Here is a 12,264-nt window from a genome sequence, read left to right on the forward strand (position 1 = left end):
CCTGTGAGACCCTGGACTCACATTTCCATGGACTTCATCACTGACTTGCCCTGTTCCAAGGGTTGCAACACCGTTTGGGTTATCGTTGACCGTTTTTCGAAGATGGCACACTTTGTGCCCTTGACTGGTCTCCCGACAGCACCGAAACTGGCTCTATTGTTTATCCGAGAACATTTTCGTTTGCATGGGTTGCCACAAGAGATTGTTTCTGACCGTGGAGTACAGTTCACCGCCAGGTTTTGGAAAGCCCTTTGTTCAACTCTACACATTAAACTTAAGTTTTCGTCTGCTTATCATCCCCAAACTAATGGGCAAACGGAACGAGTCAATCAAGATCTAGAGACTTTTCTTCGTTTGTATCTCTCTCCTTCACAGGACAACTGGGTGGAGTTGTTGCCTTGGGCGGAGTTTGCCCATAACCATTTGTTTCATTCTTCCACTGGGGAATCACCATTTTTCGTCAACTACGGGTTCCATCCCCGTGTTCCGGAATTTCCAAGCCTTCCGATAATAGAGGTTCCTGCTGTAGTGTCCACTCTACGACACTTTGGACAAATTTGGAGAAAGGTTCATGCTAATCTTAAGCAGGTTTCTGTTCGGTACAAGTTCTTCGCAGATAAGAAACGGCAAGCCGCACCTCAATATAAAGTTGGGGACAGGGTATGGCTGTCCACACGGAATCTCCGGTTGAAGGTGCCCACCATGAAATTCGCTCCAAGGTTCATCGGTCCTTACCCTGTGCTACAAGTCTTAAATCCTGTGGTCTGTAAACTGGGTTTGCCTGCCCATCTTCGAATACCTAACGCCTTTCATGTTTCTCTACTCCGTCCCCTCATTCTGAATCGGTTCCACTCAGCACTCCCTAGGCCAACGTCCGTAGTGGCAGAAGCTGGAGCGGAGTTTGAAATCAAAGCTATTCTTGACTCTCGTTATCTTCATAAAAAATTACAGTACTTGGTGGACTGGAAGGGTTATGGTCCTGAGGAGAGAAGTTGGATTGGGGCTACTGAAGTAACGGCTCCTCGTCTGATTCGGATCTTCCACTCCAGACATCCGACTAAGCCCGGGAAGTGTCCAGGGGCCACTCCTGGAGGAGGGGGTACTGTCACGAACCTCGGGCAGCGGCGACCGCGCTTGTCCCTGCGGGTGGCCTGGTCTGCCCGGCGCCTCTCTTCCCCTGACGGTCTCCGGCTTCAGCGGCGGGTCGGCGCTGCTCTCCGGCGGCTTCCCGGAAGCAAGGACGCCGCCATCACAAGCGAGGGCAAGGAGGCGGAGCAGGTCTGACGTCACCTGCCTGCTCCGCCAATCAGGCTAGGGCGGGGAATTTAAAATCAGATACCAGACAGAGATCCGGTGCCTGAGTATCTTCGTTTCTCCTGCGGAAGCTGTGATTCCAGAGCTCCCTCGTCCCTGCAAGCATCCTGTGCTTCCAAGCATCCTGTGCCTCCAAGCATCCTGTGCCTCCAAGCATCCTGTGCCTCCAAGCATCCTGAGCTTTCAAGCACCTCCGTGCCTCCAGTTACCTCCGTGTCTCCAAGCACCTCGTGCCTCCAAGCACCTCATCCCTCCAAACACCTCGGTGTCTCCAAACACCTCCGTGCCTCCAAGCACCTCCGTGCCTCCAGTTACCTCCGTGCCTCCAGTTACCTCCGTGTCTCCAAGCACCTCGTGCCTCCAAGCACCTCATCCCTCCAAACACCTCGGTGTCTCCAAACACCTCCGTGCCTCCAAGCACCTCCAAGCACCTCCGTGCCTCCAAGCACCTCCGTGCCTCCAGTTACCTCCGTGTCTCCAAGCACCTCGTGCCTCCAAGCACCTCATCCCTCCAAACACCTCGGTGTCTCCAAACACCTCTGTGCCTCCAAGCACCTCCGTGCCTCCAAGCACCTCCGTGCCTCCAAGCACCTCCGTGCCTCCAGTTACCTCCGTGTCTCCAAGCACCTCGTGCCTCCAAGCACCTCATCCCTCCAAGCGCCTCGGTGTCTCCAAACACCTCCGTGCCCCCAAGCACCTCCGTGCCTCCAAGGGCCTCCCTGTACTCCCAGCACCTCAGTGCCTCCAATACCACAGTGTCTCCAATATCTCAGTACCCCAGCCTTCAGTATTTCTACAAGTCTTGTCTTACAGGAGACCTTCAAGAATTCCTCTGGGCCTCCCGCCTGCCGTCTTAGTCCTGCATGAGGAAGACCTACATCCGGCCATCTCTACTACGACCCAGTGGCGGTTCCTCTTCCCGGTCATCGGAAGAAGCCCCGAGTCCACAACATTCCCAAACCAGGTCAGTGATAAAAACCAGTGCGTGTTTTTACAAAAAGTACTACACCATGGTCTGTGTTTAATGGTGCCTCTTATTTCATGCCCATTCATATTGGGGAAAGAGGCACTTATCTTTCAGGTCTCTCTGGGATATCATCCATTCCATTCGAATATTGGTGTTTGATATAAGGATCTCCTAGAGTGAATCTCTATCCTCCATTTAGCAGCCTATAAGGAATACCATTCAATTAAGGGTGAATGCATTTCATACTAGCTGATTATATTTATATATTCTTGCATGTCACTTGGTGAGCGCTACTTTCATGTGTGAAAATTTTCTTTTTCCAAGGCAACGATGGCTGCCATGCGCTGACGCATGCGCAGTTCTGACCCGATCGCACGGCTGCAAAGAAGTTAAGCGTGTGATCGGGTCAGAATGACCCCCTAAGATCCCATGGTGCCGTAGGAGGCACAAAGGGTGGTTGAATGTGCAGAACCCCTTTCAAAAATGTCTGAACCTCAGGGAGGGCAGCCAATTGTTTCTGGTAGAAAATGGACAAGGCCAAAATCTGGACTTTTATTGAGCCCAAGCATAGGCCCACATCCACACCTGCTTGCAGAAAGAGGAGAAACCGTCCCAGTTGAAACTCCACCGTTGGAAACTTCTTGGATTCACACCAAGACACATACTTTTTCCAAATCCGATGGTAATGTTTAGACATAACTCCCTTCCTAGCTTGTATCAGGGTAGGAATGACCTTTTTTGGAATGCACTTCCGAGCTAAGATCTGGCATTCAACCTCCATGCCGTCAAATGTAGCCGCGGTAAGTCTTGATAGGCGAACGGCCCCTGTTGCAGAAGGTCCTCACGAAGAGGAAGAGGCCTCGGATCCTCCTGGAGTAATTCCAGAAGATCTGCGTACCAAGCCCACCGGAGCAATGAGGATCGCCTGAACTCTTGTTCTTTTTATTAGTTTGAGAATACTTGGTAACACAAACACCGACTGGAACACCCATGGAGTTACCAGTGCATCCACCGCCACTGCCTGTGGGTCTACCTGGAACAGTACCTCTGAAGCTTCTTGTTGAGATGAGAGGCCATCATGTTTACCTGAGGTACACCCCATCGGCTTGTCACCTCTGCGAACACCTCCAGGTGGAGGCCCCTTTCTCCTGGATGGGGAGCGTGTCTGCTGAGGAAGTCCGCTTCCCAGTTGTCCATTCCTGGAATGAAGATTGCTGATAGCGCCACGTGTGGTTTTCTGCCCAGAGGATGATTCTTGTTACCTTTGACATTGCCGCTCTGCTCTTCGTTCCTCCCTGACGGTTTACGTAAGACACTGCCGTGAAATTGTCCGACTGGACCTGTATGGCCCGATCTTGCAGAAAATGTGCCACTTGTAGAAGTAGGTTCTATATGGCCCTTAGGTCCAGAATGTTTATCGGAAGTATGGACTCCAGACTTGACCACTTTCCTTGGAACTTTTCCCCTTGTGTAACCACTCCCCAACCTCTGAGACTTGCATCCGTGGTTAGAAGGATACAATTCTGAATCCCGAACCTGCGGTCTTCGAGTAGGTGAGAAGTTTGCAGCCACCAGAGGAGTGAAATTCTGGCTTTCATCGACAGGCGTATCCGCTGGTGCATGTGAAATTGTGATCCTGACCATTTGTCTAGGAGATCTAGCTGGAATGACCGGGCATGGAACCTTACATACTGAAGAGCCTTGTAGGAGTCTACCATCTTCCCCAGAAGGCGAGTGCACTGTTGAACCGAAACCCGGGCTGGCTTCAGGACATCCCATACCATTGTTTGGATCACCAAAGCTTTCTCCAATGGTAGAAACACCCTCTGCCCTTCCGTGTCGAGTATCATTCCCAGGAAGGGTAGTCTCCTTGTCGGCTCCAAATGTGACTTTGGAAGGATCAGGATCCACCCAAGATCCTGGAGTAGTCGAGTTGAGAGAGCAATACTCTGCAACAACCTCTCCCTGGACGATGCTTTTGTCAGCAGATCGTCCAGATATGGAATTATGTTCACTCCCTGCATGCGGAGGAGGCGCATCATCTCTGCCATGACCTTGGTGAACACCCTCGGTGCTGTGGAGAGACCAAAAGGCAGTGCCTGGAACTGATAGTGACAATCCAGCAGCGCAAATCTGAGATAAGCCTGGTGAGGCGGCCAGATCGGAATGTGAAGGTATGCATCCTTGATATCGAGGGATACTAGAAATTCCCCTTCCTCCAGACCTGAGATCACCGCTCTCAGAGACTCCATCTTGAATTTGAATTCCCTTAAGTAGGGGTTCAATGACTTTAGATTTATAATCGGCCTTACCGAACCATCCGGTTTCGGCACCACAAACAGGTTTGAGTAATAACCCTTGTGGTGTAGGTGAGGTGGAACTGGGACAATAACATCTGTTTTGACCAATTTTTTTATGGCTTCCTGTAGGATAGCACTTTCTGTCAGCAAAACTGGTAAGCCTGATTTGAAGAATCTGTGAGGTGGGAGTTCCTGAAACTCCAGTCTGTAGCCCTGGGTAACAATGTCTGTCACCCAGGGGTCTAGGCCTGATGATGCCCAGATGTGAAGATTTTGAGGAAACGGAAACTGGTTTCTGTTCCTGAGAACCTGTTGTTTTTTTTTTATTTTCCCCGACCACCCCTAAAGAAGGTGGAAGGGGATTTGGATTTTTTAAATTCTGCACTCCGAAAGGACTGCAGTGTGGACGTAGGATAAGATTTCCTAGTCGGTGGAGCTGCTGAGGTGAGAAAGGTTGACTTACCCGCAGCTGCCATTGAAATCTACGCATCCAATGCATCCCCAAACAGAGCCTGACCTGTGAAGGTACAAAATACAAGGATAGCGCTGGCACATTCACATTAAAAATAGTTTGTTTTTAATAACACATGTAAAATGCATTCGCATATACAATACTATCTATTATTTAATAAAAACCATTAAGATATACAGTTCCCAAGATATTTCTTCCTTATGTTACCAACCAGAGAATTTCTATGCTCCTCAATATTTATAGATACATGCAGCTGAACGCTTAAACTAGATAATGTTATCCGGTACTATTGTCCCAGTTGTAACTTATTTCTTTAATTTGTTACAATAGTAGCTATTGTCTCAGTTGTAACTTATTTCCTGTACAGCTGCTTATCGAGCCTCAATTGATTTCTCAAGTTGCAGTTCTTAAGCACACAGTTAGTTAGAATGCGGTTTCTAAACACAACTCCTCCATACACTTATGCTGATAAAAGATGTACTTCCAGCTTTATAATAAATTATAATCACCGCTCATGAGACTCGTAAAGAAATCCATCCACACGTTGGTGTGCAGCTTTACACGTGTTGGTTAATACCTCTCCCGGCTGTCTCTTCCAGATACAGCCTTATCCGGAGTCCACCGTCTAGTGGATAGCAGGTAAATTATCGGATCCTATCCGTGTATGTAGCTGTCTCTGGTCGGCCAACAATCAATTTGGATATCCAAAAATCTCCTCTGCAGTGTATACGACAAACGCGTTTCTCCGCTTAGGATTTCAGCTCAGCGGCTTCATCAGTGTCCATAAATGTACTGCAGTTACACAGGGTTTAAATCTTGCGCCACCCGGTTCGCGCATGCGTATATGTTATTGCGGTTCATGACTCGATTTGATTTTGTTTCTGCATTCCCGTCAAAAGGTTCTATGCGTTCCATACATAAACAATATGTTTTCATTCATATTGTACTCAGAGCTGCTTTTTAAAGCTATGTATATTCTCTGGATGGTGTAACCTCCAAAATATTATATTATTTTACACTAAAAATATATATATACATATAACATAAAATACGTACACCCAATAATATATAATTAATTCAATTTTATACATCAAATACAATGCTGCACACGTACTTCTCTATACAATAATTTTATAGTTTTATAAATTTGTAGATAAAAATAAGAATACCGACACACATAAATCCATATACAATCTAGATAACAATCCATCATTCTTTTTTTACTCTTACATTTCATCTATATGTATAGTAATTTTGCCCTTTATATATACAGTACTAATCACACATTACAGTTTACATTCTTTACCTTTATCTATATATTATTTTCATTTATATTATTCATCTTGTTTTTATTTTTATTTCTATTATACACATATATATTCCCTGAGTTATTACACTATGTTCTATATTTGGCAGTGTTTCAGCGTTCTGCTGGGAGAAAATGGCGCTTGTGAGAGCTGGATCCGCTCTGAGAAGCCCCACCCCCTGTAATGGCGCGTGGCTCCCCGCACACTATGATTATACTGGCCTGAGGTCTTTAGTGCTAACAGCAAGATTAGCCCCTGTTAGCTGCTTTACCAGTGTTAGGGTGATCACGCTGGCCCAAGACGCCCCTCAGCCGCGTCTACATAGATATGTTGCTGAGCCTTCATGGAGCGCAGCGTGACAGAGCTGCGCTCCCACCCTTGTGCCGCCATTCCCGCCGGCGACCCGCTAACTGGGCCACCGGCGCTGAACTCACCACTCTTCTTTCTTCTGGCTCTGTTAGGGGGTGGCGGCCATGCTGCGGGAGTGAGCGGTCGCCTCGTGGGCTTGCGATCAGCATCCTCATGAGCTCAGTGTCCTGTCAGCGGAGATAGAGAACCATTAACTTCAAGAGTTGGTTCCTACTCCCCCCAAGTCCCAGGAAGCAGGAAGGCTGTTGCCAGCAGCCTTCCTGTACCTAACTACTCTTAGAAAAAAAATAAAAATAGAAAAACTGCTAGGAGCTCCCCTAGTTGTGACCGGCTCCTCTGGGCACATTTTCTAAACTGAGTCTGGAAGGAGGAGCATAGAGGGAGGGGCCAGGCCACACTATTAAACTCTTAAAGTGCCAGTGGCTCCCAAAGGCCCAGTCTATACCCCATGGTACTAAATGGACCCCAGCATCCTCTAGGACGTAAGAGAAATATATAGAAATCACAGACTTAGATTGAGCCCTTTTGGAAAGTTCTTATATTCTATTGGTGCTGTTAGAGAACATAGAGATGAAGAGGGGAGCAGAGGCTGGAAGGATGGAAGAGTGGTAGCCTTAGGTGAAGAGATGGTTCAGTCCATGTGAGTATCTGATGAATGTGAGAGGACTTTCCAGAGGATTGGAGCAGCATGGGAGATGAGCATTGGAGGAGGTGAAGCAAAAAGTTGCCAGTCATTGGTAGAGCAAAGTGGGTGATCAGGAATGTGTGTGGAAGTGGATATGTAGGGAGGGGCAGAAAGGAGTTTTAATTTGATTCTGAGTCAGACAGGGAGCCAGAGGAGCGAATGGCAGAATAAGGCAGCAAAGGTGGAGTGTACAAAGTGGAAAATAAGGCAGTAGCAGAGCCTGAAGTGCGCTGAGGCAGAACATAAGATGGCCTGTGCTTAGTAGATTACAGTGACCAAGGCAAGAGCTGATGAGGTTGTGGATGAGGGTTTTAGTGGCTTCCAGGGTAATAAAGGTACTGATCTTGGAATTATCAAAGAAAATTACAGGCTTTGGAGAGGCACTAAATGTGGAGAGAGAAAGAGAGGGCAGAGTTGAGGGTGACCTTGACATCAGACCTTGGGAACAGAGGGAAAGGAGACTGTAAATATAGGAGGAAAGGTGGGTAGAAGAGGTGGGTTTGGAAGGGGAAAGAAGATGAATTCAGTTATTGTGGCAGATGTATGAAGTAGTTAAAAGAGTGGAGAAGTGAGCCAGTGGAGAAGTTGCCTATGGCAACCAATCAGCTTTGAAGTAACATTTATAAATTGCATTCTATAAAATTATATGTAGCAGCTGATTGGTTGCCATGGGCAACTTCTCCACAGGCTCACTTCTCCACTATTTAAACTGCTTCATAGATCTACCCCTTAGAGGGGTTGAATTTTAGGAAGTGGTGGGTCATCCAAAAGGTGAGAGTAGACCAAGTTGAGGGAGTGGAATTTGTTTTGAGAAATGGAAGAGGCTGATTGAGAGAGGCCAAATGTGAAGGAGCAGTTCAATAATTTGTAAGCAGCAGGGTTGGTGGGATCATCAGTTAGAATATAGGGTCAATATGTTTAATAGGATAAGGATGGAGAAGTCACAGGTGAGAAAGTGGTAGAGCCAGGTGGAGAAGTTATAAAGGATTGGGAGACGGAATAGATGGATAGAGAGGGTTCAGTGAAATAACCTGGATAAGATTTGAGAGGTTGCAGGTGTACAGCAGAATGGGAGGCAGATGGAAAAAGGCAACAAAGTAGACTCTGGAAAGAAAAAAGAACATGATGGGACCCAGACAGAAGAATGGTGAAGATGAGGGCATTCATTGAAGAAGGCGGAAGTGGCCGGAAGACATTGAGTTAAGTTGTAAATCCACTGAAGTACTGTAGATGGGGAGCGCTGTCTGACTGCAGGAAGAGTCTTAACATTGTGAACTAATCACCACGATCCCTGGGAGCCATCCAGATGCATCCTGGCTTTGTCTAGTGATAGGCATATTTAAAGTCTTACTCTGGATATTAATGGTCAATGGATTTGGAAATACTTATAGGAAGAATACTCTGGATTTTACATATGAGCTGCTCTTCTTTGTCTGTGTAAGCATAATACTAACAGGTTAAAGTTGTGGAAAGGTGATATCCCTCCCCCCCTTTTTAAAAAAAATTCCATCTGGAGGTGAATCTATCCCTTTTCACAGTCTGGAATATGTGGCGTTTTCAACTACAGATCATAGTACAATAATTTCCATGTGTAGCAGACCCATGGTGAGTTATGTGTCCTGATATACATTTCTGATCTATTCTACTACAGCTGGGTGACCAACCTGTCTCCTATCTCTGCAGTTATTATATAACAAATGTCAGAGCCGGCCCCAACCAATATGATGCCCTAGGCGATATTTTGGCTGGTGCCCCCTAGCACCGTCTCTAGTTACACCTCTGATCCTGCACCCCTTTCCCAGCACCATCACCCCTGACCCATAGCAGTCCTCATTTTGGTGTTCCTGCCCCCTATATTTTAAATAGGAACAGTGCGCACATTCGGCGCACAGCTGAAAAAGGGGCGTGTTCTTGCTGGGAAGGGGCATGGCCACACAATAGTACTCCCAATTAAAATTACGCCACACAGTAGTGTAACTTTATTCACATTTTATCATGCGATAGTGTTCCTTATTCACGTTACATCACACAGTAGTACCACTTTATATACGTTATTCCTCACAGTAGTGCCCCTTATTCACATTATATCACACTGAATTGCTCCTTATCCAAATTACACCACACCATGTTGCTCTTTATTCACATTAGTCCACACAGAAGTGACCTTTCTATATGTTACGCCACACAATAGAGCACCTTATACACATAATGCCACACATTAGTAATGCCTTTATAAACATAATACAACACAGTAATGCCCCTTACACATATGAGACACATTATTAATGTCCTTATAAACATGATGCGCATTACAAATTATGCCAACCTTTATTAATGCCCTTATACACATAATGCCCCTTACACATATGCCGCACACTACTACACAACCAACCCGCACACAGCACTCACATGGCCGCTAACACTGTGACCTCTGCCTCTGCTTGGATACAGATGTGTCCACATACATCTTGCCTCAATATGCCATGCAGCAGGAGATGCCTGGCGTGGGTCAGCTAGCAGCTCTGCTAACTTTGGGTGCCTTTTTTGATGAAAATGCATCTTATTTGCATTACTATGTGGCTAGGATGCACAAGCAGCTTCTACTGATTAAAATGATATGTAGCATATGAAATGCTACGTTACAGTGATTTCCAGAAATACTGTAACGTAGCATTTTGTATGCAGATACAGCCGCAGTCACACACAGAACATAGGCATGCCGTGTATCATTTTAATCAGCAGAAGCTGCTTGTGCCCCTATGCATACAAAATGCCCTAGGCATTTGCCTAGTTTGCCTATGCCTAGGTCCGGCTCTGACAAAGGTTAGTGTGTGCGCGTGTGTGTGTGGTGCAACACTGATATAGAATTCATTCAAACGTAAGAACCTTTTATTCATAGTCTTTACAAATACTATATGAGCAACTAGCATTAATACCAAAATATTAAAAACATGGGATAAATGTGTAACACATAAGGAAAGTAAAGTGCAAAAAAAACAACGTTTACATTTCAGAGACCCAATGACCCAACTACCTCATAAATGATAAGAGGGAGAGGTGCTTCCTGCCTCCATTGACACTTTTTGGAAATGGCTGTTTAGATTACAGTGCTGCTGATGGCATGAAGGTCTTTTGGAGGTGGCCCAATCACGGCACAGCAGTGATATGTCTGCCAGTGCTGGTCCTGGTGATGATATACCTTGACAGTGGTGCTTACTCCCTCAGAACCAAACACACCAGTTCAGCTTGTACTGCTTTAAATAGCAGTGAATGCAGATATACTGTAATGTTATGGCTCACCGAAAAGTCAATTACTTGAAAAGGTCAAGGTCACCTGGGCAAACAATATATGCAGAATTTACAGTCTATCCTTTCATTGTAGACATACATGGTAAGTTCCTGGTATCCCATATAATTATTTTCATTTAGAAGAATATTCGCACCTCTTGAGTGCACATCTTGTAAAACAACTCCCCAGTTCCATGATAATGCAGCAGTGACATGGAATCCATAGAAGATTTACTACGGAGTGCTGTGGTTGGTCAGTTTCACCCGCCATGTGGTCAGCGTCTCTCAGCATCTGTGCTGTGTGTTAGTGGGAATAGATTCTCCTCTTCAGGGCTGGGGTCTCTGCAGGTAGAGCACAGACATTGACAGGCAAACAGGTGCGACTAGAGAGACATTCTGCATAACGAACACAGAGAGACAGAAAAGAGACAGTGAAGTCATTAGTACGGGGAAATGGTGAAGACAAACAGGGCTATGTGAATACAGGTAGCATACAGTACAATCATTCAACACTACCACAGCAGCAGAGAACACGCTTATCCATTGTACTTTTTGAATGTGCAGCAAGTGGCCGGCTTACTGTACTTGGGAACATGCAATCAAATATTGTTAGTATTCTTTGTGATATTCTGTATATATTATATGTATTGTATTTATACGTGCACTAAATATCTAAGTGGGTGCAAATGTTATTATTGCATTTATTATTTGCTATAACTGTTCCATGCTAATGCATATGTTTTATGCTTTAAAGATTATTTTATATGAATGGTTGCAGTCGGACCTCTTTGTACACAGTGGTAACAAGGCTTTGGTGGCTATTTAGATTTATTCTCTCAGTTCTACTGAAAAAAAGACTAATTAAAAAATAAAAATGAACAAAAGTTAGTATATGGGTAGGTATATATAGTATAAGGAGATTTATGGTAAGAACTAACCTTTGTTAAATCTCTTTCTGCGAGGTGCACTGGATTCCACAGGAAATTACATCGGAGTGTAGAGTTGGATCTTGATCCGAGGCATCAACAGGGTAAAAGCTTTGGGTGTAGTATGGCTGACCGGCGGTCAGCTTACCGACGCCGGGATCCCGGCGCGGAGGGGCGAGTGCAGCAAGCCCCTTGCGGGCTTGCTGCGCTCACCACGCTACGGGCTCGGTGGCGACCTATGGTCGCCACGGGTTCTATTCCCACTCTATAGGTGTCGTGGACACCCACAAATGGAAATAGTCCCTGTTGGTCGGCATGCCGACCATCGAGATAGTGAGGGGTCAGGATGGTGGAGGAAGTCATGTGACTGTCGGTCTCCCGACCGCCGGTCACATGAATACCACCCAAAAGCTTTGACTTTTACCAGGATGCATAGCGCCGCCTCCTCTATATCCGCGCATCCAGGCACTGGAGCTCAGTTTTGTTAACCAGTCCAATCCAGTAGCAGGTAAGAGAGACGACAACAGTTAGCAGCCACATACAACTACATTCTCACGACAGGAGGTTTCCAGCGGCTAATGCCATACAAACCCAAAGAAGCTAAGTGCGTCAGGGTGGGCGCCCTGTGGAATCCAG

The 12,264-nt window shown here is 46.1% G+C and overlaps 1 protein-coding gene across 1 annotated transcript in view; it reads right to left on the reverse strand.

Annotated features, from left to right (window-relative positions):
* Positions 1-9,372: 9,372 nt before the first annotated feature.
* Positions 9,373-12,264, reverse strand: part of PROM2 (prominin 2) — a 222,474-nt gene continuing 219,582 nt past the window's right edge. Inside the window, exon 23 of the mRNA XM_063932047.1 lies at positions 9,373-11,044. Coding sequence (XP_063788117.1) covers positions 10,978-11,044 — 67 coding nt within the window. The 3' untranslated portion in view covers positions 9,373-10,977. The remainder of the gene's footprint in view (positions 11,045-12,264) is intronic.

This window comes from Pseudophryne corroboree, chromosome 6 (assembly GCF_028390025.1).
Source record: "Pseudophryne corroboree isolate aPseCor3 chromosome 6, aPseCor3.hap2, whole genome shotgun sequence".
Lineage (NCBI taxonomy): Eukaryota > Metazoa > Chordata > Amphibia > Anura > Myobatrachidae > Pseudophryne > Pseudophryne corroboree.